Source organism: Molothrus ater, chromosome 6, assembly GCF_012460135.2.
Source record: "Molothrus ater isolate BHLD 08-10-18 breed brown headed cowbird chromosome 6, BPBGC_Mater_1.1, whole genome shotgun sequence".
NCBI classification, from domain to species: Eukaryota; Metazoa; Chordata; class Aves; order Passeriformes; family Icteridae; genus Molothrus; species Molothrus ater.
Genome location: NC_050483.2, coordinates 61,961,767 through 61,986,853, shown reverse-complemented (window position 1 = coordinate 61,986,853; position 25,087 = coordinate 61,961,767). Strand labels below are relative to the sequence as shown.

Here is a 25,087-nt window from a genome sequence, read left to right as displayed (position 1 = left end):
TGGTGTTCCCAGCACTTCCAGCCCTCCCTCCTGGGAGCTTGGGGCTCTCGGGGTCACTCTGTGAGCTCAGGCACTGCCCAGGGCTTCTCCTGGGCACCCTCACAGCTCTGCCCTTGCACCTCCACATCCTGAGCCTGGCCTTGGCTCATCCCCCTCCATGGAGTCACTCACTGGAAGTCAGAAACGCCAGCTGCACACACAGGAGGCAAATGTTCATCCCAAAATCCCAGAATCCCAGACTGGATTGGGTTGTGGGGACTTGAAAATCCCGTTTAGGGCAGGGACACCTTCCCCTACCCCAGGCTGCTCCAACCCTGTCCAACCTGGCCTGGGATGCTCCCAGGGATGGGGCAGCCACAGCTGCTCTGGGCATTGTGGCTTTGTAAATGACAATAAACCAGAAATGCTTGAAAACTGAAGGATTTTGCTGTGAGGAAAAGGAGAAATCAAGGGTAGGATATTTATGAATTGTGCAGACTCTCTTGGAGGGAAATTAGGAAAATTCTCTTGGAGGCTTTCTAGCTGATGCAGTCCAATGGCATGGGAATGCTCAGCAAACTCAACACAATCCTAAGAAAAGGAAAAAAGAGCTCCTTTTATAAATACTTGTGAATTTTTCTGCTCTATCTCTTTGTTAGTGCTTTCTGTAAAGACCAACAGCAACTCCTTGAAAGAAGGAACTCAAAGCCTTGGGAAAATTCCTATTTCTGATTAAACAGACACAGCTGCTGGAAAACAATCAGAGCCCAACATGGGATGAAAATAATCATTTTGGAGCATTTGTTGGTCTGTCCTAGAAAAGAGAAACGAGCAGGGAGGGCATAAAGGAAACTCTAATGCTGGGAATGTTCCTGCTGTGGGAGCAGCACAGGGGCTGGAATTGCCCTTCTGGGTGAGCCATGTGGGCAGGGCTGGGGCTCTGGGTCCCCACAGGGACCAGGGCTGAGCAGCCAGAGCTGGCCAGGGCTGGGTAGCCAAAGGTGGCCAGGGCTGAATTGCCAGAAGGTGGCCAGGGTGAGTCCCCACAGTGGCCAGGATAGAATCCCCAAAGCTGGCCAGGGTTGAGTCCCCAAAGTGACCGGGATTTGAGTCCCCATAGGTGGCCAGGGTTGAGTTGATGAAGGTGGCCAGGGCTGAGTCCCCAGGGTGTCCAGGGCTCAGTCCCTAAGGTGGCCAGGGCTCAGTGCCCATGGTGGCCAGGGCTCAGTCCCTAAGGTGTCCAGGGCTCTGTGCCCATGGTGGCCAGGGCTCAGTCCCTAAGGTGTCCAGGGCTCTGTGCCCATGGTGGCCAGGGCTCAGTCCCTAAGGTGTCCAGGGCTCAGTGCCCATGGTGTCCAGGGCTCAGTGCCCATGGTGGCCAGGGCTCAGTGCCCATGGTGACCAGGGCTCAGTGCCCATGGTGACCAGGGCTCAGTCCCTAAGGTGTCCAGGGCTCAGTGCCCATGGTGGCCAGGGCTCAGTCCCTAAGGTGTCCAGGGCTCAGTGCCCATGGTGGCCAGGGCTCAGTCCCTAAGGTGTCCAGGGCTCAGTGCCCATGGTGGCCAGGGCTCAGTCCCTAAGGTGTCCAGGGCTCAGTCCCTAAGGTGGCCAGGGCTCAGTGCCCATGGTGTCCAGGGCTCAGTCCCTAAGGTGTCCAGGGCTCAGTGCCCATGGTGGCCAGGGCTCAGTCCCTAAGGTGTCCAGGGCTCAGTCCCTAAGGTGGCCAGGGCTCAGTGCCCATGGTGTCCAGGGCTCAGTCCCTAAGGTGGCCAGGTCTCAGTGCCCATGGTGGCCAGGGCTCAGTCCCTAAGGTGTCCAGGGCTCAGTGCCCCTCCTGCCAGCCAGGGCTGCCCTGTGCAGGTCACTGAGCACCACCCTTGTGTGGAATCCTCCCCCTTGCTGGGTCAACCAGGGGCTGCTCCTGGTTTTAGTGACCCTCAGGATGAAGCTCCAAAAGGGGACAAAGAAAGGAAATGACTTTTTTGCACTTTCTTTTCATTTTAGTGCCTGTTTCCATGATAAAAATGGGTAAAGCTGGCAGCAGTGGGTGAGCTGGGTGTGTTCTTATCTCTGCTCTCACTTTGTTGTTGAGGTCCAGTTCATCCTCAGGTTTCTCCATGGCAGAAACTGAGCTGTCAAGGGCTGAGTAATCACAGGAATGTCAAGCATTCTCCTTGTTTTCTTGTCAAAATAAATACAATCATGGAATCATTTAGGTTGGAAAGCTCTGAGTCCCTTGAGTCTAACCATTCCCCAGCAGTGCCCAGGCCATCACTGCCCCATGTCTCCAAGTGCCACATGCACAGGGCTTTGAATCCCTCCAGGGATGGGGACTCCAGCCCCGTCCTGGCCAGTTCCAAGGCCTGACCACCCTCTCCATGAAGAAATTCTGCCCCATGTCCAACCTGGACCTTCCCTGGCACAGCTTCTGGCTGTTTCCTCTTGTCCTGGCACTCATTGCCTGAAAAAATAGACATTTCCTGTTCTTCTTAATTTGATCCAAGTTCTATTCATTTCACACCCCTCTTTCACTTCAAAAGCTCTTCCATAACTTTTGTCTGTCAGCCCCAGAAGGATCCAATATCTTGTGCTGCCCCATCATTGACCAAGTGTGTCCTGCAGTTTTCAGAGCTCTCCTTCAAAAAGTGCAGCAAAAAAATCCCTTTACTTCATAAACCTCTTATATAACTTCTTGTATTTTAATATTCTTTTTTCTCTCTGATTTTTGGGTTTTGTTTGTTTGAGGTTTTTCTTAAGAGTTTGCTAAAGTGAGGAGCATTTTAATATTGTTGTTCCTGGGAGCTGAATCTCATTTCAAGCTACCAGTAATTCCTTTTTCTTTTTGCTTTTGTCCAGATAAAACCTCATTTTCTTTATTCTTCTGCTGCTTCTCCACAATTCTTCTCCTCCCTCATTTCAGATGGATCAATTTTGAGTGGTCAATAACCGTGGGCTTTGTTTGATTTTACAGTTTCACACTATTTCTATAATTGCTGGTTTTATCCTAATGATAATCGGTTTGGACTCACTTTTTGAGATTACCAACGCCTATTTTAGGGTTTAAACACCTGCTCTGTGGGGTTTTCATGCCTTTCCAGTTGCCTGTGGCTAATTCTTGCTCTCTTCCCACTTCAAGAACAATGAAAATGCATTCGTTCTGGAGAAAAACAAGGAAAATAACGTGGATGATTTGAGTGCTGTGTTTGTGTCTGGTAGGGCCTGGCATCCCTAACTCGGAATGTTCTGGAGGATAATTTCCCATGGGACAGCACCAGCTGCTTCCCATGGAGGGGAGAGGCTGTGCCAGGGACTGCAGGACGTGCTGATTCCCAGCCCTGATCCCTGAGCCTTGTCAGCCTCCCTGAGGAGGGGAATGTTCTCCCTGTGCTCCCATTCTCTGATGGCAGCACTCATGTTTGTCCAGGTCCCTTTCTCTGTGTTTGGGAAATGTTCTGGGCAGCCACAATCCTCCCCAGAGCTCTGGGAATGCTCTGTTCCCAGGTCCTGGCAGCTGCTGCAGGCTCCTTGCCTGCCAGGGTTGCAGCATGGCTCACCTGGGCTGGTATCAGGGGATCATCTTGTCCCTGTCCCAGGGAGCTGCAACAGCACTGAAGTCATTGCTGTTCCCACGTGCCCTGGTGGGGCTGGGAGGAACAGATCCTCAGGAACAGGGAATGGGCACAGCCTGAGGCTGCCACAGCTCCAGGGGCCTGTGGCCAGCACTGCCAGGGATGCCCAGGGTGGGATTGTTGGGGGGTCTGGGACAGGGGTTGGGCTGGGTGATCCCTGTGGGTCCCTTCCCACTCAGGATATTCCTGATTCTGTGATCCCTGTGGGTCCCTTCCCACTCAGGATATTCCTGATTCTCTGATCCCTGTGGGTCCCTTCCCACTCAGGATATTCCTGATTCTGTGATCCCTGTGGGTCCCTTCCCACTCAGGATATTCCTGATTCTCTGATCCCTGTGGGTCCCTTCCCACTCAGGATATTCCTGATTCTGTGATCCCTGTGGGTCCCTCTGACACCTTGTGCAGGCTGCCCTAGAGCAGAGGCTGGATGGAGTTCCAGGGTAAAGCAGGGATTGATTCAAAGCATCTCCTCCATGCATCCACCTTGGGCAGCACAACAGCCCAGCCAGGCCTGCACCCAAGATGAACCAAAATGGCCCCAAAATGCACGGCCGGGCACGGGCTCTGTCCCTGGGATCAGTTCTGCTCCATTTGCACCTTGCAGTTCATTGTCCCATTCCAGCTTTAGCCCCTGCAGTCCCATCCTGCTTGTTTTTCTCTCTCCAGCCCACGGGGTTTGTGCTCTTGGGCTGAGGTTTGGATCATTTGTCCTTGGTGCCCAGCTGGAGCAGGAATTGTTTTGTCTCCCTGCTCTGTGCACTGAGCTCAGCATCCCCTGATATGGAGCCCAGACCCACACACTGAAGCAGCAGAGAATGTGAAAATAGAAAAGCTGAACCTGAGGCATCACCTTCCCACTCAACATTCCATGATTCTGTGATCCCTATGGGTCCCTTCCCACTCAACATTCCCTGATTACAAGTTCTTCTTTGAGGATTGTTCTTCATTTCCTTTTCCTTCAGGTCTCTTTTTTCCTCCCCTGCCAGCTCCTTGGACTGGGTGTTATCTCTTCAGGAAAGTGACCTCCACACCTGAGTCAGAAATACTCCACAGCAGTGTTGATCTTCTGGGATGTTTCAGTGATGGCCTTAGGAACATCAGTGTTGGTTCATTTTCCCAGGTTCTCCTGGACAGGACCTGAGCAGGACTCTGGGTTTGCTCTGTGCAGATGCAGCCCTGGCAGCTGGACCTTGACAGGACTGAGAGATCCTGATTCCTCCTCTGTGGCATTAATTCCCAAAAGAGCCTGGGCTGCAGATCCACCCCTGAATCTGGCAAATTACCTTCATTGTTTTTCTCCCAGCTTCACACATCTGGCCTGAACACAATCATTCAACACATTCTCAACTCTGATTCTTTGGAATCACTTCCCAGCCAGGGCTGTTGAAAGGATTTGGCATTATTTGGGATAGTGATTTATATCTGTCTGTACTTTTATGTGATGCCCTGCCCCAAACCAGCTGTTTAATGATATTTATTCATAAAAAACATTAACACTCTTTGGCTGCTTGTCCCTGGATTCAGATTCTCTGCATCTGCTCTTGGTTGTGGCTCAGAGAGATTTTATTTTTTGTGCCTGGTACCACAGCAAGTTCTTTTATTCTGTGCATCCCTTTTCCTACAGCAGGTAACATTTTCCTGTTGTTGTTTTTCCCCCCACAGGCCAAAAGAAAATGAACTCCCATGAGAGCTGGTCCTTGTCACCTGAGGAGTTTGAAATATGGGACAGGCTCTACAGGATTAAGGAAAGTGATGGGATAAAGGAACCAGTATTGCCTCGAGTTCAGTTTGAAACCTTGGAAAAGCTGGAGGAAACACCAGTGAGTTCCATGCAATGCTGCCTTGGACACGAGGCCTGAAGGATGCTGGAAATGCCAGACTTAACTCTGGATTTGAAGGAAGTCTGTTATAAAAATGCCTTTTTGAGTTTTACATGTGGGTTTTTGAGGTTAAGAATTTAAAAATTGGATGTTTGAAATGGGTCTTTGAGGTTGGGTCTGTAAGTAAAAAGTTAGGTCTGTAAATTAAAAGTTGGGTCGATAAATTAAAATTATATTAGGAGGTCTCAGTATCCATTAAGTTCTGCTCCTGTTTTTAAGAATTCCATGCAGGATGCTGTGTTCACAGAGTGCCAGGATGGTTTGGGTTTAGAAGGATCTTCAACCCATCTCATTCCACCCTCTGCCCTGGGCAGGGACACCTGGGCACCTTCCCCTTGCCCAGGTTGCTCCTGATGGTTTTATTTCAGACCAGATGTTTAAATCCTTCTCTGCATGTCTGTATTTATTGGTGTGACCGTGTTCTCAGGGGTTCTTGGACTGGGGAGGAGACGAGCATCTGACTCCACGTTTCAGAAGGCTGATTTATTATTTTATGATATATATTACATTAAAACGATACTAAAAGAATAGAAGAAAAGGTTTCATCAGAAGGCTGGCTAAGAATAGAATAGCAAGGAATGATAACAAAGGCTTGTGGCTGGGACTCTCTGTCTGAGCCAGCTGGGCTGTGATTGGCCATTAATTAGAAACAACCACATGAGCCCAATCCCAGATGCACCTGTTGCATTCCACAGCAGCAGATAACCATTGGTTACATTTTGTTCCTGAGGCCTCTCAGCTTCTCAGGAGGAAAAATCCTAAGGAAAGGATTTTCCATAAAAGTTGTCTGCGACAATTGTCCCTGACAGCGAAGTTTAGCCAAAAAATTCCCTGCTGAAAATCTCCTTTGCCATCCCAGTTTCCCCTGCAGAAGCCCGAGGAAGGGGCAGCTCGGGAGCTCTCCCTGTCTGAGTGGAGCGTTTGGCAGAATCAGCCTCTGCCCACATCCCTGGTGGATCACTCGGATCGTTGTCACCTCTTCATCGGGGCCATGGAGATGATGGAGCTGATGAGGCACCAGCAGGTAAGAAACCTGCCCAAGGGCTGAATGCACAGTTACAATAGTTCAAAAAGAATGAAATTTTTAAAAAAACAGTAATTGTGAAAGGAATTATGTGTATTTAATCGTGTTTTAAAATGTCTCTCACTGCTGTGCTGTGATTCCTAATCTTTTCCACAGAAACTGTTTAAAAAAAGGGAAAAAAAACCCCACCCTTAAATCAGTCTTTTCTTAATGGATTCCAGTATCAGTTTGTGACAGAATGACATGGAACAAGGCCACCACGAGGGATATCAGAGCTATTCCAGGATTTGGGAGGAGTTTGAGATCGTGTGTACATCAAAAGCTGACAGAAAAGTCATGCAGGAGCCCATGGCATGTTTTAGGGGATTTATTTTAGGCTTTTTGAGCTTGTTTTTATGAACTAAAAAGCCAATTGTTCCTAAGAATTAAGGGATAAGAGGAGCTAAGCCAAACAAACATGGATGGGAACAGTTTGGGAGATGGGAATTTTGTTTTCTGACAGGGATGGATACAGAAATCCCTCTGCAAGGCACAAGGAAGGGGGTGCAGAGGTGGATGGAGGCTTCAGTGGTTCACCACCTTATTTTTCCCTCCAGCTGAGCTCCCCAAACGTTGCCTTTCAGCACGTGGAGGTTTTTTAGGTCATCAGAAGCTGTTGCTAAGCTGCCAGAGTTTCCTGAATAATACCAGGGCTAATCAAGGAGGAGAATGGAGACATTGTGGTTGTGCTCCTGGGGTGTGAAAGGGAGGCTGTGATCAGACCTGGCCAAAGCTTCTCCATCCCACCAGAGACATTCCTGACTCCTCTGATGTTGGATTAGGCCTTTTTCTGGCCCAGAGATGGGGCAACTGAGAGGTGTTTTAAAAACTTTTATTCCATTTTCAGTCTCATGAGAAGGGTGAGACAATACAGGTGTTATAATTCATGCTATCACAATCAGAAGCTATTTCTTAATTACACTATAAGTGTTTCTTGGCCTATCAGCTTTAGCTACACTATGTTGTAAATGCCTTAAAGCTAATTATCTAAAATTACCCTTTGTGTGTCTTATTACAATGCATCTTTCATAGTTCTATTTCTCTAAAGTATTTAGTCTTATTTGTAAGGCCATCCTTTGAAACTTGTTTCTAGTTTAATTTTTTTCAGCAGTTTCTGTCTTATTCTATGGTATTTTTAAGTCAGCATTTCTTATTTCAAGGTTTGTATACAGCTGTACACTGTGTGAGCCTTCTGTCAGGCTTGGAGAATTTTTTACAAATCTGTTTCCCACACTCTAACAGTCCCTGTCCCCAGCTGGGCTCAAGGACACACTGCAGGGGAGAGGGCAGGGATGGGACAGAATTCCCAGAATCCCTGGGTTGGGAGAGACCTTCAAGATCATGGAGTCCAACCCAGCCCCAACAGCTCAACTGAACCCTGGCCCCCAGTGCCACATCCAGGCTTTGTTAAACACACCCAGGGATGGGGACTGCACCACCTCCCTGGGCAGCCATTCCAGAACTTTATCACCCTTTCTGGAAAACACTTTTTCCCACTATCCAACCTGAATTTCCCTTGGTGCAGCTTGAGATGTCAGGAACAGGGAAATCGTTCAAGAATCAGCAGGTGCCCCCTGAGCCTCCTTTTGTGCAGGGTGAGCTCCAGCTGGGTTGGCCTCCAGCCTGCTCCAGCAGGCAGAGGTGCAGGTGTGGAGCTTCCTCATTCCTCACCTTCCTCCCAGGGTGTCCCTGATGTGCCCGGGGTGCCCCAGGAGCACAGGAGGTGACACAAGGTGACACTCACCCTTTGGAGCGTCCCAGGGAGAAACAAAGCACTGGCAGGGCTGGACTCAGCACTGACACCAGGGTTTTAAATTAACTCCAGAGCTTCCTGGGCTCTTTCTTACACTGAGCCAGCTGGTGCCAGTCCAGGGACACCAAAAGTGTTCCACAAAAAGGGAAGAGGCAGCATTGTCCTATGGGGTCTGATCTGACAGCTCTGACACTGAGCTCTTGTCTGAGAGGTTCAGTGACATTCCCTGAAGTCATCCTTGCCTTCCTGGGAGGCACTGACAGTGCTCCCAAGGCTGGGGGTGTTCCCACTGGAATTCAAAATGCTCCCCTGGAGGAGAGAAAGGTCCTGGGAGAGCTCAGAGCCCCTGGCAGGGCCTGGAGGGGCTCCAGGAGAGCTGGAGAGGGACTGGGGACAAGGGATGGAGGGACAGGAGCCAGGGAATGGCTCCCAGTGCCAGAGGGCAGGGATGGGTGGGAGATTGGGAATTGGGAATTCCTGGCTGGGCTGGGATTGCCAGAGCAGCTGTGGCTGCCTCTGGATCCCTGGCAGTGCCCAAGGCCAGGCTGGACACTGGGACACCCTGGGACAGTGGGAGGTGTCCCTGCCAGGGCAGGGCTGGCTCTGGGTGGGGTTTCAGGTCCTTTCCAACCCTTCCATGATCCTCTGGTGGAAGGGTTTGCATGGATGTGCTGTGCATCCAGGTTCCTGCTATAAATATTCCATGGCTAATTACACCCAGCTGATCTGTGACGTTCATTTACGGTGCTTAATTAACAGAGGGGTTTAACACCAACACAGGTCACAGCTCTTTCCTTAAATACCTGAGAGAGGGGACCTCAAACCACAGTTTTATTGATCATTTTCTTACTGGGGGCTGAAACATAAAATCAGGCCAATCATTATTTTACAGTGAATAACCAAATGATCTGGAAATTTCTGCTCAGTTATTTCTTGGGCAGAATTTCATTCAGAGATTTGTCATGACCTAATAGAAACCAATACAAAAGGCATTTGTGTGTTTTTTTGGGTGTTTTCTGTTAGAGAAGAAATTCACAGATGTGTGGCTTTCCTTTCCTTGTATTCATTCAGTGATTCAAGAAATTTGCATTTTATGTTGTTATTTATATTTTGTATAATAGCTCAAAAAAGTCAATTTAAAGGCTTTTTTTTAATAGATGAAGTGAAAAGGATTGGCAAAAAAAAAAAAAAAAAATTGGTTTTATATGCTCTTAAAATCTTAGAGAAGAAGTTGGCCCAGGCAAAAGAAAATAAAAAAGTGAAAGAAGGCCCAGATATGACCCCTGTAAAAGGCACATCCAGAAAAGCCTTTAATGCCCCAAGGGCTTTATTGCTACAGCAACGCCTGTGGGGCAGATGGGGGATTTACTCCCAGGGGCATTTTTGGTGCAGGATGGGAACAAATCAAGTTGTCCTTCTGCAAAATTATTCCATCTCTTTTAAGCATTTTTTTGCAAATTGAAGTGTGCTGGTTGGAAATAAGGCCGGGCAGAGTGATCCTTGGAGGGGGATGATATTTGTCCAGGTTCCTCAGGGAAAAGGGCAAGTGCCAGTGCTTTGTTTTTCCTTAGGAGAGGAGGAATGCTTCATTTTAGTGTCCAGACTGGGAGGGTCACTCTGGAGCTTTCTCATTTCCAAGCTGGCAGTGGGAACTCACAGCTTTTCACAAGAAAAACAAAATAAATCCCAAAATCTTTGGGATTGTCTGGGTTTTTCACCCTCTGACTCCACACGCCTTGGGAGGGACACATCTCCTAACCCTGGGATGAGCCTGGAGCTGCTGGCTCTGGAATCAGCTTCATTCATCATCTGCCTCAGGGGACCCTCTGCCAGCAGGGAAAAGCTTCCCAGGACACTCTGCAATCCCAGTGAACCTGAAATGCTTCCCAAGCCTTTGGAGTTTTAAGTCAGATGTGTTTTGGGGGAAAATTTGGTGTTTTCAGCCAGCTGGACCTTTTTGCTCAGGAGACCCTGAATGAAAAGTTAAAAATGGTTCAAATAAGGGCAATGAAATGGTTTTATCTGGGTTTTTTAGGCCCTCGTTGCCCATAAGTTCTCTCTGATTAAAATCCTCTTCTGAGATGTATCAAAACTTCTGCTTCCAGAGAAGGTGAAAGGGTTTGGGCTGGTTTTGGAGGGTGAGGTGTGCCAGGGAGCCCCAAAATCTCAGTTCTCCAAGTAGTTCCTTTGAGTTGCCTCTTCTGATCTTGTTGCCAAATTTTCTAAATTCAAGCATTAATTGAGACCAGGGCTGGGTTGTTTATAGAGCTGGAATTGCAGGTGCTTGGTGCTTTTCCTGGGGCTGGGGGTGTGCTTCCAGGGAGAACAGAGGAGTCACAGTGATTTGGGATGGTCCAAGCCCAACCATTCCATGGATCCCTGCCCTCAGCTTCCAGCTCTGCCATGCCAAAGACACAAAGAGAGCAGGGGCAGGGCATGTTCTCACTGAATGGGAATGTTCTTATGGAATCCTGGAATGGTTGGGGTTGGAGGGACCCTAAATCCCATCCAGTGCCATGGCAGGGACACCTTCCACTGTCCCAGGCTGCTCCAACCCTGTCCAGCCTGGCCCTGGACACTTCCACAGCTTTTCTGGGCACCCTCATTTATTTCCTGTTGTTCTTGAACATTCATCTCTTCAGCCTCTTTATTGCTCCTGCTCCCATATTTGCCAGGGCACATATGCTGGGGTTTGTAACCATCCTTCTTTTTAGGGATCTTAGGCTGTTTTTATTGGGTAGCAGAAAGCAAAACCCCACAGGATGAGCAGATCCATCACTAATGTGACACCATTAGGGAGGGAATTATCTCAGTTTGGTAGAAGGAAATTGGGGTTTCTGTGTCCCTCAGGCTTCTTCCATGACCCAACTAAATAAATTGTTAAAGATCATCTCATGTAATACACTTAAACCTCCAAAACCAAGTTTTTGACAGTGCTTCTTGCCCTGAAGTGTGCTCTGGAAAGGGAGCAGTGGTGGAGCAGGGATTGATTCCAGTTCCTGGAAGGGCTGATGAGTAAAGGCAGGTCTGAGCTCAGGGCACGCACAGGGCACCAGAACTTGGGGCAGGGAGCATCAGTGCAGCAAAGCAGCAGTTCTGGGAAAAGATGGGAAGGGTGACCAGAGCAAACTCCTGCAATCACCGGGAATTGGGGCTGGAAAGGGGCCTGAAGCTGTTCCAGGAGGGGATGGGGAGGGCTGGGAGGGTCTGAGTGAGGAGCAGCTTCTGCTTGGCCAGAGCACACAAAGGGGGAATTCTGCAGGGTTTCACTCAGGCTTTAATTGTTAAAAACCCACATTGTAGCTGTCTAGGGGTTTATCCTGAATTTTCAAACAGCAGCATCACCAGGGTTTCATCAGGCAGAGAAATCTTGTCAGAAAATGTGCATCCAAAGCAGCTCATGAGCAGAGAGGGGGTAATTTCAATTTTGGTACTTGATGCATTAAATTTAAATACTGGGGAACCAGAATGGGTCTTATTACACATCTATTTACATATCAAAAAAGAATTTTAAAATATATAATATTAATATAATCACTTAATATTATAATCTATACTATTATAATTCAATAAATAAATAATTTGATAACTTATATAATATTATAACTACAATATAAAATAATATGTTTATTATAATAACTACATAGTTATATAGCTATATAACTATAGTTATAGTTATTATAATAATATTATAGTTAGTTATAATAATATAATGTAATATATATTACATAATACATAAGATATAATATATTATAGACAGTATTATATTATATTATATTATATTATATTATATTATATTATATTATATTATATTATATTATATTATATTATATTAATAATATACTCTATAATATCTCTATAATAATATAATATACTCTATTATATATATACTATATAACATATACACTATATGTTATATAGTATATAACATATACAGTATTATTATATTAATATATTATCATTTTACATTTAATATTAAAATTTTTATTTTCTCTTCCTATTCTCAATGCTAAAGCATATTTTTTTTTTTTAAAGTGAATCAGTGACTCCGGGCAGGCTCATTGATTGAGTACAATAATCCCAGAGCTGTTTTCCTGCTCCTGACCTATTTTCTGAGGAGCTGGTACACCCTGGAGCTCTGGGTTAGAGGGGAGCTGGGCAGGTAATTTAAGGTTCCCCATTTGTGCACGTTCAGGCCAACCCGTGCTAATCCCAAAAGTGCCCTTTCAGTGTCCCAGCACGGGGTGGCCTGGCTGGGACAGGGTGTTTTGTGCAGGTGAAAGTGTTTGGGTGGAAGTGGAGCAGTTACACAAGCCCTGAGCCCAAAGCAGGTCACCCAGCCCTGCCCTCAGTGCTAAATTTGGCTCGGGGCTGTCCCTGGCCCCAGCAGCACTGCCAGGCTCCAGCGGGGCTGAGCTCCTCTCTCAGCACTCAGGGGCTGGGGGGGGACATTCCTGGGAAATTCCCCACTGATCCTGCTGGATCCCACAGCCCCACACAGCTCTGGGTGGGAAGGGACCTTCAATCCCACCCAGAGCCACCCCTGCCATGGCAGGGACACCTCCCACTGTCCAGGGTGCCCCAGTGTCCAGGGATCCAGGGGCAGCCACAGCTGCTCTGGGAAACTCCATTAGTTTGGGGTTTGTGGGTTTTAGGGGTTGTATTTGAGCGGGTTTGAATTTGTAGGGTTTGGGGGTTGTATTTGAGTGGGTTTGAATTTGTAGGGTTTGGGGGTTGTATTTGAGTGGGTTTGAATTTGTAAGTTTTGGGGGTTGTATTTGAGTGGGTTTCAATTTGTAGGCTTTAGGGCTTATATTTTAGTGGGTTTGAATTTATAGCTTTTAGGGCTTATATTTGAGTGGGTTTGAATTTATAGCTTTTAGGGGTTGTATTTGAGTGGGTTTGAATTTGTAGGGTTTGGGGGTTGTATTTGAGTGGGTTTAATTTGTAGGCTTTAGGGCTTATATTTTAGTGGGTTTGAATTTGTAGGTTTGGGGGTTGTATTTGAGTGGGTTTGAATTTGTAGGGTTTGGAGGCTGTATTTGAGTGGGTTTGGAATGTAGGTTTTGGGGGTTGTACTTGGATGGGGCTTGGGGGTTGCAGTTTGAGTTTGGGGTTTGGAGGTTTTGGGGGCTGTAGTTTGATTTGGTTTGGGCTTGTAGGGTTTAGGGGTTGTATTTTGATTAGGTTTAGGGGTATGACTTGGAGTTTGGAGGTTTTGAGGCTTGTACTTTGAGTTTTAGGTATGTAAGTTTTGGAGGTTGTAGTTTGGGTTTGTAAGTTTTGAGTGTTGGAGATTGGCTCTGGGTTTGTAGGTTTTGGGGTTGTATTTTGATTGAGTTTGGGTTTGTAGGTTTTGGGGTTGTACTTTGGTTGATTTTGGGTTTGTAGGTTTTGGGGTTGCTTGAGTTTGAGGTTTGTAGGTTTTGGGGTTGTACTTTGGTTGATTTTGGGTTTGTAGGTTTTGGGGTTGCTTGAGTTTGAGGTTTGTAGGTTTTGGGGTTGTACTTTGGTTGATTTTGGGTTTGTAGGTTTTGGGGTTGTACTGTGGTTGATTTTGGGTTTGTAGGTTTTGGGGTTGTACTTTGGTTGATTTTGGGTTTGTAGGTTTTGGGGTTGTACTTTGGTTGATTTTGGGTTTGTAGGTTTTGGGGTTGTACTGTGGTTGATTTTGGGTTTGTAGGTTTTGGGGTTGTACTTTGGTTGATTTTGGGTTTGTAGGTTTTGGGGTTGTACTTTGGTTGATTTTGGGTTTGTAGGTTTTGGGGTTGTACTTTGGTTGATTTTGGGTTTGTAGATTTTGGGGTTGTACTGTGGTTGATTTTGGTTTTGTAGGTTTTGGGGTTGTTTGAGTTTGAGGTTTGTAGGTTTTGGGGTTGTACTGTGGTTGATTTTGGGTTGCAGGGCAGTATTAGACCAAGCCTGATCAGCGCTGCACTCTCAGAACCGTGTGGGGTGAGCAGGGACAGCACCTCCTCCTGTTTCACTCATGTTCAGTGGTTTGGCAGCTAATTAATCCTTAATCCATTTAATTTCTGTCTTGTTTGTGTAACGAATGCTGAAATGCTTGAATTGAGCCCTTGTGCAGGGGGAGCTGCTCCTGAGATAAAGCCAAACAGACCCTTATCAGACCCTTTATTGTCACTCCATGCTCCTCTGCTCAGGTGACACCTGGGCACTGAACTGGAACCAGGGCTGCTGTTCCTCTTGGATTTCAGACAAAGAATTCCAGGTCTTGAGTCTGTGTTCTGACCAGGCTTGAGGTAAACAAATTATTTACAACCTGCCAGATCAAAATCATCCCTAACCCTAGCCCTCTTGTGACAATTCTTTTCCTCACTGTTTTTATTAAGCCTTCTCCTAAGGCAGCTTTAGTTAAAAAATCCAGACTTGGAATTTCTTTGGATATCTTTATGAATGGATGGTTTAAGCATCAGCATCTGTGTGAAATTGGTGTTGAAATGATGGTGATGATGATTAATGACAAAATCTGTTAATAGTGCACAGTTTGCTTTGCCTGCTGCAACCAGAGAGGATCCCCAACCCTGTCAGGGATCAGTCTTCAAATTCCTGGAAGGTGGCTTTGGATCTTGCTTCCAGAAATATCTTCAGACAAGCCAATCTCTAATTATAAAGTCATTTTCCTCACCCTCTATAAAAGTACCTCATGTAATTTCAGTGATGAAGGAATCCAGGGATTCATCTGCCTGAACTGCCCAAAAATAATTGTTCTGTTCAGATCCTCCATGTCCAGGTCCACTGTGCATGTTTAACAGAGCTGGTTGCCTTTTGAACAGCAGATTTATATCATGAAAAATTGATCAGAGCTTGTGGGAAGTTCTGCAGGAGAACAAAACCTTCATCCCTGTTTGGACCAGGCTGTGAGCAGCCCTGGCTGTGCCTCTGGTAACCTGTGCCCTGTGTCCCCAGGGAGACTGCAGCTATGAGCAGGAGCTCCAGCCTCACCTACGGATGGAAGACGTGAACATTGCAGGGGACAAAAGGACTCCCTCCATGGCCAACCCCCCCTGGCATCAGAGAGCTCGCTGCTCCAGGAAAGACCTGGCAAAATCCAAACCAAAACCATTCCCTCCTGATGCAGGTGATGACAGGACTGAGTTCTTTGCCACCTTTAAAACAACCAAAGCCAAGGCTCCCAGGAGAGCCCCTGGACTCAGTGAGGAAGTGCCTGTGCTGCCTCAGGCTCCCCCTGCCCCTCCCTCAGGAACAAGGCTTGCTGTGCCTGGACCCTCTCACCCAGGCAGTGAAAAGGACGAGGGGATGGAGGTGACATTTGACTTAAATGCATTTATTGACCTGTGTGACAACAGTGACAGCTCTGAAAGCCCTGCCAGTCCAGCAGCACAGGAGAACAGCCCTGCAGGTGAAGCCTGCGGGGCCCTGGGGAGGATCCACAGGGACTCAGGGTATGAGACCTCCCCCGTGGCCTCGGACCTGTTTTATCTCCCCGAATCCTGCAGGGATTCCTTCACACTCCCAGGACCACCCCAGGAGCCCCTGGGGCTGGAACAAACATTTTCCCAGGTGCAAAGGCTTTTGTCACAGTCCCCTCCCTCTGGGGATGAACTGGAGGCTTTGGAGAGCCTGATGAGAGAGGAAGGAGCAAGATCTCCTTCCCCAAAAGATCTCCCCGATGGTCACTCAGAGGCACTGCAGGACAGCGTCTCCCCCATGTCCCCAAAAACTGATCCTTCCCTGAAGAATCCCAAAGTGACAGCTCCCAGGGAACTCTGTGCCTCAAGAAGTCCCCATTTGTCCAAAACTGTGTCATCTCCCACGGCTGCTGCTGTTGAAGAGGAGCAGATCTGGAATGACAGCTTTGATGGCCTGTTTGACAGTGAGGAATTCCCTGAAATCCCAAACAACGCTCCCAGCAGGGACCAGCCCCTGACAAACGGCCCTTCAAAGGAGCCTCTCCTTCCCAAGGACACAGCAGAGGCTGCCCTTGAAGTTCCTGGTGAGGAGCAGAGTCTGCATTTGTTTGAGGATGAGGCTGGTGAGGACACGGGCGAGGGCAGCCCCATGAGCGCTGAGCCTCCAGCCAGGGCAGGTCCAGCTGGGACCATCCCTGGGACACAGGGAGAGCCAGGCAGGGAATGGCCCTGTGTGAGCCCCACCCAGCCCTGCAGGGAACCCACGGGGACATCAGCAATGGCCCTGGAGAAGGACGATCCCTACGACTGCTCCCAGGACCTGTTCTCTGTCACCTTCGACCTGGGCTTCTCCATCGAGGACAGCGGGGATGAGACCCCCGAGGAGAGCAGGAATGCTGGGAACCCCCCACTGAACAGAGCCCCGGGGAGTGCCAAAACATCCCTGAGTGATGGCTCCAGGCTGGAAACCTCCCCAGGGTGGGACTGCAGGAGGCTGGAGAGCAGGAACATGTCCACACCGTTGTCACATCAGAGCAGGGGCAGGAATGGCAGGGAAGGGGCCGAGGGTGCTCCTGCTGCAGGGCCTGTCCTCGAGTCAGGAGGCAGCAGGAGGGGAAGGGAACCCCCTGAACCTTTGCCTTCAGCACTTCTGACCCCAACAAGCAGGGAGGGCGTGAATATCAAAGCTGTCAAAAGAATTTCTATGAAAGTCTTCACAAATGCCAGGGAGCAAATTCCAGAGGTGCCTCCTGTAGATCAAGTCAAAGAGAGCCCATGGAGGCAGAACTTTGGGAGATCAGCCTTGGATTCCCCTCCAGGAAGGACAAAAACCCCAGAAAGCACCAAACTCCATGGATCCCATGCTGCAGGTAGGGAATTTGGTGGGACAGGAGTCAGACCTTCGTGGTCAGGAAACAGGATCCAGGATCTTTTGGATCTTCACTTTGGTTTTATGGCTGAGGGGGGAAGGTTGAAAGGAAGAGGAGTAATGGCTGAGATGCTGGAAGTTGGGTCCATGAGGGGACATTCCCTGGCTCCTGTCCCTCCATCCCTCATCCTCAGTCCCTCTCCAGCTCTCCTGGAGCCTTCTCCTCTCCAGGGGAACATTCCCAGCTCTCCCAGCCTGGCTCCAGCCCTGGGACAGCTCCATGGCCTCTCTGGCAGTGACATTTGCAGCCCCAGTCGCTGCTGTCACAGGGATTTGTGTCACAAAGTGCTGCCACAGCTCTGGCTCTTGCTCAGCTTTTAACGGCTTCTTCTCTTGGTGTCCTGCTTCTCTTCCCTTTTTCTGCCTCTGCTGCCTGGGGAAATCACTTCCCCCCAGGACTCTCCAGGGAAGCAGGATTTATTGTCCATCCCAGCTGGAGATTATCTCTTTTGATTAACAAGGCTGAAGAGAACAATATTTGCCCTGTAGATCAATAAATAATCTCCTTTGGAGGTGCTTTTCTGAGAGAGGCATGGTTTGATTGCTCAGCTCTAACAAAATTGTGTTGGGAACTGTGCAATTCTGGTGAATGTTGTTTATTCTGTTTTCTGCAGGACCCAGCAGTGACAGCGAGGAAGAGATCGTTTTCCAGAGAAAAAACAGGATAAAAAATAATGTTTTGATGTCTCCTGCTGTGAGTCTTAGAGGGGAAAAAATAGACAAGAGAAGCAAAATGGCAATTGAAGCAGCAAAACACAAACTCTGTGTGCGCTGATGTTCATGTTGTTCCCACAGGGGATGGATGAGAGCGACCTGGAGTCTCCAGCTCGGGTCACCAGGAAACGCCGGCGCCCTCCCAACGTGGTCAGCAAAGAAATGGGGAGAAATAATCAATAATTGATGGGAACTCACTCCTGCCTCCCTTCTGTTCCCTCCCAGGGTCTCCACACTTCACAGGATCCCACGATGGTTGGGGTTGGAGGCACCTCAAAGTCTGCCCAGTGCCAGCCCTGCCATGGCAGGGACACCTCCCACTGTCCCAGTGTCCAGCCTGGCCTGGGACACTGCCAGGGATCCAGGGGCTTTGGTGACTTTGGAGTTGTTGTTTGGCAGCCAGGAAGGGTGAAATAACCTGCCTGCCACAGAGCTTTCAACCAAAAAAAAAGCAAATTCATGGCACATTTGAGCTGATTTTTCATCCAAATCCCATTTTCCTGCCCTGTTATTTGGAGGTGTCCCTGCCCATGGCAGGGTGGCACTGGAGCAGCTTTAAGGTCCCTTCCCACCCACCCAGGCTGGGGTTCAGTGACTTGCTGGGAGGGTCCCTTGCTGCAGCCCTGCTCACTCTGTGTGTTCCCATTGCAGTCAGACACATCCAGTGAGGACAGTGGGGATTTCCAGAGGGGCAGCAGCAGCTCCAGGGCCAGGCCCCGGCCAGGAGGAGCCAAACGTGCCAGGAGCTGCGTGACAGCCAAGGTGGGTGGCACTGTGTCCCCCAGGGACACTGAGCTCAGCTTTGGAGCAGCTGGAATGTGGGGCTGGGGCTCTGCTCTCCCACAGCAGCTCCTGGCAGACGCTGCAGCTGGAATTTGGGAATGCTGGGGAAAGGGCCTGGGGGGCAGAGGGGACTGCAGGGCTGGGTGACAGCTGTGACACCAGAGAACAGCTCAGAGGGCAGCTCCAGGGATACCCTGAGAGGAGCCAGGCTCCTGTCCAGAAGGGAAACAAAAAAAGGAATACTATAACAAATTATAGTAAAAATATTATATTATTATATTTATTATATTAATTATATTTATTATAATTATTATATTTATTAAATTTATTACATATTATATATTATATTATAATTCTATTATATTATATATAATATAATTATAATATAATTTAGCATAGTATATTTATTATAGTAAATTATAATATACTATATTTATTATGGTATATTCATTATATATATTATTTTTATTTATATTATATTTATTATATTTTATTCTATTTCCTGTGAATCCCTTCCAGGTCTGGGTATTCTGGGATTGTATGTTATATTATAAAAATATATCAAATTTATATATTTTGTTTATATATTTTTAACACAATAAAAATGAATTATTATTATTATTATTATTATAGCAATAACTACAATAAAAATTTATTATTATCATCATGAGGATTGGGCTGCTTGCTCATATGAGCAATCCCCACTGATGGGCTCAGCCCTGATTGAAGGCGGTGCTGGTTAATTAGAGGCAGTGCTAATTGCCCTAATGGTGTGCAGGCTGCAGGCAGGCAGTTCCTGGAGGAGGAGGCCGAGCTGTCCCTGCTGGATGCTGAGGGGATCTCGTCGGACGAGAGCGACAGCACCGGGGAGGAGCCGAGCCCGTCCCTGGCCCAGTTCCTTGATGATGAAGGGGAACCCACACAGGCCCTCAACGGTGAGTGGGGAACTCCCAGAGCATCCCAGAGCCAGGAGATCCCTGGGGTGGGAGCCAGGGTCTGTGACCTCCTCACCCAGGCTCGGGAGCTGCTCCTGCCACAGCATCCGGGGCTCTGCCAGCCTGGAAACCTCCTGCATCCTCAGGGAGCAGCTGGGGCTGGGCCAGGCTGGAGATCAGGGAAAGGTTCCACTATCCCAGAGGGTGCTGGCACTGCCCAGGCAATGGGCACGGCCCCGAGGCTGCCAGAACTGCAGGGGGGTTTGGGCAGCACTGCCAGGGATGCCCAGGGTGGGATTGTTGGGGGCTGGGATGATCCCTGTAGGACCCTACAGCTCAGGATATTCTGGGATAGAATGGCAGCTTTCATGACACAGGATGGGTACACTTGGAACCCCAAGATGGTTTGGGTGGAAAAGGACCTCAAATCCCACCCAGTGCCACCCCTGCCATGGCAGGGACACCTCCCACTGTCCCAGGGTGCCCCAGTGTCCAGCCTGGCCTTGGGCACTGCCAGGGATCCAGGGGCAGCCACAGCTGCTCTGGCAATCCCAGCCCAGCCAGGAATTCCCAATTCCCAATCTCCCACCCATCCCTGCCCTCCTTCATCCTAAATCCTTAGGCCTGGGCTTTGGGATTTCTGGAGAATTGCAGATTTTTGCTTTGGGAAACCATGAAGGGACATGGAGAGCAGGGGGTAGCAGGTGTGAATTAAAGATTCTCTCTGTACTCAGCCTGAATTCCTTTTCCTCCTGTGCCCTGCAGACAGCGAGATGAGGGCCGTGTACCTGAGCTCCGTGCGCAGCCCCGCCCTCGGCAGCCGCTACAAGATGGTCCACAGGGAGTTCAACCCCTCAGCCATCTTCTCCCAGGTGGGGAGGTCTTGTCTTATACATTACAACAGCTCTATTATCATTCTATGTTGTCCTGTATGTCAAGAGTTCTCTTATCATTGCAGTGCAAGGATTCCATAGCCTCAGAGTTTCCTACCTCCTCAATGTTTTCTCACAGGCAGCTCCTCTAAGCACTGACTGTTCTTGGTCCTTGCAGCAGCCATCTGACTTCTCTGACTCCAGTTCCCACCAATCCACTCTTTTATACCACTTGTTCCTATTGGCTACAGGTGTTGCCTGTTATCATCTGACCTGCTCCTAATCTTTAGTAATAGGGTCCAGCTGCAGCTCCTTGGGGGCTAAGATTACATTCTGCTTTACCCATCCTGTGCCCCCCTGCAGGAAGGCAGGGGCTCCTCTCCTTGGGGACTTCCCTTGTGGGACCTCAGTGAGGTTCTTGGCCTGCTTTGCAGAGCAGTTACAGCCTTTTTTTGGGGTAAATTACAAGTTCTAACACAAGACTTCAGCCTGGAAAAGGGAAGGATCTGAGAAAACCTCAGAGCCCCTGGCAGGGCCTGAAGGGGCTCCAGGAGAGCTGGAGAGGGACTGGGGACAAGGCATGGAGGGACAGGAGCCAGGGAATGGCTCCCAGTGCCAGAGGGCAGGGATGGGTGGGAGATTGGGAATTGGGAATTCCTGGCTGGGCTGGGATTGCCAGAGCAGCTGTGGCTGCCCCTGGATCCCTGGCAGTGCCCAAGGCCAGGCTGGACACTGGGACACCCTGGGACAGTGGGAGGTGTCCCTGCCATGGCAGGGGTGGCACTGGGTGGGATTGAAGCCCCTCAGCCCCAGAATTTGTGTGTGGGAAGGGCTGGATAAGCCAAGGGCCCTCCTGCTGAGGAGCAGCAGAACCACTGCAGCTTTCCTGGCTCTGTTTCCCCCCAGATCCCCAAGCAAGACGTGGCCTATGCTGAGGACAGTTTCTGCGTGGGGGATGAGGAGGAGGAGGAGGCTCCCAGTGGCTGCAGCGAGGAGGAAGAGTGTGTGGATTTTGAGCTGCTCACCAGGGAGGGCAGCAGGCAGCGGTACCTGACCCGCAGGAGGAGGAGGCTGAGCCAGGCCCGGCGGGCAGGGAACGCTCCTGCCCCCCTGCAGAAGAAGAAACCTTCCAGAATCATTGTCCTGAGTGACTCCAGCGAGGAGGAGATGGGAGCCAGCAGGGAGAGGCCCCTGGAAGCGGGGCAGGGCAAGGGGCAGCTCCCCAAGGCTCTGCCCTCAGCCTCCTCTGCACAGCCCAGGAGCGGGGCTGGGGAAGCCACAGCTCCTCAGGCTGGGGGGCAGGACACAGAGAGGCTGCTGGGCCTGGAAGCTTCCATGGCTGGGATGCTGGATCCACCCCCAGAGCAGCCAGGCAGGAGCACATCCATCCCCCCAGCTGGATCTGGCTGCAGGAACCCGGCTCTGCAGGCTGCTGCTGAGGTCAGTGCTCAGGGAAAGCAGGGAGCTTCCTTGTGGGAGAGAATTCCTGTGCCAGGGCTCTTCTGAGGGCTGCAGCAGCAGGAGTCAGGAATCATGGAATGCTTTGGGTGGGAAGGGACCTTAAAGCCCATCCCATTGCACCCCTGCCACGGGCAGGGGCACCTTCCATAGACCAGGTTGTTCCAGCCTGGCCTTGGACATTTCCAGGACCATCTCCCTTTCCTTGCTTCTAGAGGCTTTGTACTCCCAGGGTAACCTGGAGTATTTCAGGAGTGAACAAATTAAACTGGGGTTAGATTCTCCCTTGGTCATGGAGGATGGTGGAACAGCAATGTGCACTGATTCTTTGGGTTTGTATAGAAAATCCTGGTTTGAATTCAGGGCTTTCAGCACCTCCCTGAGGTTGGGTTCCTGATCTCTCACACTTCCCAGCCTGATCTCTGTCCTTTACAGGATCCAGGTTTTGTTGAACTTCTCAGTGAAAGCTGCTGCTTTTGTCATCCAAACTTTGGGATAATCAGCTCAGCTTAGTGGGGAGATTGATACAGGGATTAAAGTGTCAATCTGAAAGTGTTGATACTGCAAAACATCCTTTTATTGATTTGATGTAAAACTCCCACAATCTGTGATTTTCAACACTCACAGGTGTCCAGCTCTTTGAAGACCCACGGGAGCAGCTCAGGCTCGGCGTGTCCCACTGTCCCAAACCCTTCCTCAGCCACGGCTCAGATTTCCAGCGTTCCCAGTGAGCACAGCCCCTCCCTGGCTGGGATATCCCGTGTTCCAGGGGAGCACAGCCCCTCCCTGGCTGGGATATCCCGTGTTCCCAGTGAGCACAGCCCCTCCCCGGCTGGGATATCCCGTGTTCCAGGGGAGCACAGCCCCTCCCTGGCTGGGATATCCCGTGTTCCCAGTGAGCACAGCCCCTCCCTGGCCGGGATATCCCGTGTTCCCTGTGAGCACAGCCCCTCCCTGTGCATCCTGGCCGACAGCCGGGAGATCTGCTCGGGGCCGGAGGTGCTGTCGTGCCTGCGGGCGGGGCACGGGCTCCGGGTGCAGGTTTGCTCCCTGGGCAGCAGCGATTACATCGTCAGCAACCGCCTGGCCGTGGACAGGGTGCTCCAGTCGGAGCTGCAGAGCCCCGGGAACAGGAATAAACTCAGCCAGAGGCTGCAGCGCCTGCAGGGCATCTTCGAGAGGATCTGTGTGATTGTGGAGACAGACAGGGTCAGGCCAGGTGGGTGCTGCCAGAACGCCCTGCTCTGAGGGGCACGGGGAGTGGCTTCCACTGCCAGGGGGCAGGGATGGATGGGACATTGGGAATTCCTGGCTGGGAGGCTGGGGAGGGGCTGGGATGCAATTCCCAGAGCAGCTGTAGCTGCCCCTGGATCCCTGGCCAGGTTGGACGCTGGGAGCAGCCTGGGACAGTGGAAGGTGTCCCTGCCATGGCAGTGCTGGGATGGGATGGGCTGGGATTTAAGGTCCCTCCCAACCCAAACCATTGTGGGATTCCATGTCAGGAGCAAGCACAGCTTCATCCACGCACAAACATTTGTTTTAATCCAAAATCCAAACCCTGCAATGAACTGATTCCACTGGACAATAACAGATCTTGCTTTCCTGTGCTTCCACTCCTCAGGAGAAACATCCTGGTGTTTCCAGAGGACTCAGCACTACGATGGAGTGCTCTCAGCCTTGGTCCAGGCTGGAATAAGGATCCTCTTCAGCTCCTGCCAGGAGGAAACTGCAGCTTTGCTGAAGGAGCTGGCTCTGCTGGAGCACAGGAAGGACGCTGCCATCCAGGTGCCAACGGAGCCGGAGGGGCACCGCCGGGACATCCTCAACTTCTACCTGAGCATTCCCAACCTCAGCTACGCAGCTGCCCTCAACCTCTGCCACTCCTTCAGCTCCATCACAGCCGTGGCCAACAGGTAAGGCCAGCACAGGGCCTGGCAGGGGCTCCAGGGCCCAGCCTTGCACTCCTTCTCCTCCCCTGGAGCCAGGGAGAGCCTTCCTGCACCTTCCCTGCTGGGATCACTGCTCAGGGAATCCCTTCCTGCACCTTCCCTGCTGGGATCACTGCTCAGGGAATCCCTTCCTGCACCTTCCCTGCCGGGATAGCTGCTCAGGGAATCCCTTCCTGCACCTTCCCTGCTGGGATCACTGCTCAGGGAATCCCTTCCTGCTGGGATAGCTGCTCAGGAAGAGCCCTTCCCACCCTCTCCCAGGAGCTGTCCTGTCCCATCTCAGCTCTTCACACATTCCTGTCTCTGACACTGAGCAGCCCAGAGCACTGACACGGGCTCTGCTTCCACCCTCCCTCCTGCTGCCCCTCGCTCTGTTTCCCTCTGGCATTCCCTGTTTTTACTGCTCAAGTGTGCTGCCCACCCTGGGCACCTGTGCTGAGGTGATTGCAGCAGCTCCGGGTGCTGCCCCATCCCGGCTCCGGGGCTCCCGGTGCTGCCCCAGCCCGGGCAGTGCATCCCGAGCTCCCGGTGCTGCCCCATCCTGGGCAGTGCATCCTGAGCTCCTGGTGCTGCCCCATCCTGGGCAGTGCATCCCGAGCTCCCGGTGCTGCCCCATCCCGGCTCTGGGGCTCCCGGTGCTGCCCCATCCCGGCTCAGGGGCTCCTCCCGTTCTCTCTCTTGCAGCTCGGTGCCGGCGCTGGCGGCGGGGGCGCGGCTGAGCCGGCCCCAGGCCGAGGAGCTCCATCGCTTCCTGCGCCACGACTTCGACCCGCAGCTGCTGCCGCAGCCCCTGCCCGCCAAGGGGAAGGGCTGAGCTCGGCACTCCGGGCCCTGCACTGCACTTTACCCAGTCGGGACTGGATGTAAATTATGTAAATAAACACTTGTCAAACCTCAGGGCGTGGGAGCTGCTCTGCCGTGGCTGGCACTGCCCCGTGTGTCCCCAGGTCCCTGGGCCGGGGGAGAGCACAGCCCTGGGGGTGACCATCCCCAGTTCCTGTAAAAACCACAGTAGAGCTTTGGGGAGTGATGCTGAGGAGCCCAGCAGCAGCTCCTGCCAACACTGAGCCCCGCGTTTCCAGGTTAAAACCGGAATTGCCGGTGTTCCGTGTTCCCGGGACAGGGGTGGGTTCTTCCCCAGCCTCTGCTGCCACCGGCTGGAACAGCACGGGATCGATCGCTGTCCCCGGAGCGCCGGGCAGAGGCGGAGCTGGGAGAAATCCAGCCCTGGAGCGGGAGCTGTCCTGGG

The 25,087-nt window shown here is 50.6% G+C and overlaps 1 protein-coding gene across 1 annotated transcript in view; it reads left to right on the top strand.

Annotated features, from left to right (window-relative positions):
• The window catches only part of FANCM (FA complementation group M), a 60,776-nt gene extending 36,041 nt beyond the window's left edge, over positions 1–24,735 (top strand). The window contains exons 12-23 of the mRNA XM_036384840.2: positions 5,271–5,428; positions 6,348–6,512; positions 15,235–17,068; positions 17,742–17,821; positions 17,923–17,991; positions 18,493–18,603; positions 19,403–19,559; positions 20,325–20,431; positions 21,338–21,871; positions 22,517–23,108; positions 23,511–23,802; positions 24,523–24,735. Of these exons, the coding sequence (XP_036240733.1) occupies positions 5,271–5,428; positions 6,348–6,512; positions 15,235–17,068; positions 17,742–17,821; positions 17,923–17,991; positions 18,493–18,603; positions 19,403–19,559; positions 20,325–20,431; positions 21,338–21,871; positions 22,517–23,108; positions 23,511–23,802; positions 24,523–24,652 (4,229 nt within the window). The 3' untranslated portion in view covers positions 24,653–24,735. The remainder of the gene's footprint in view (positions 1–5,270; positions 5,429–6,347; positions 6,513–15,234; positions 17,069–17,741; positions 17,822–17,922; positions 17,992–18,492; positions 18,604–19,402; positions 19,560–20,324; positions 20,432–21,337; positions 21,872–22,516; positions 23,109–23,510; positions 23,803–24,522) is intronic.
• Positions 24,736–25,087: the final 352 nt, after the last annotated feature.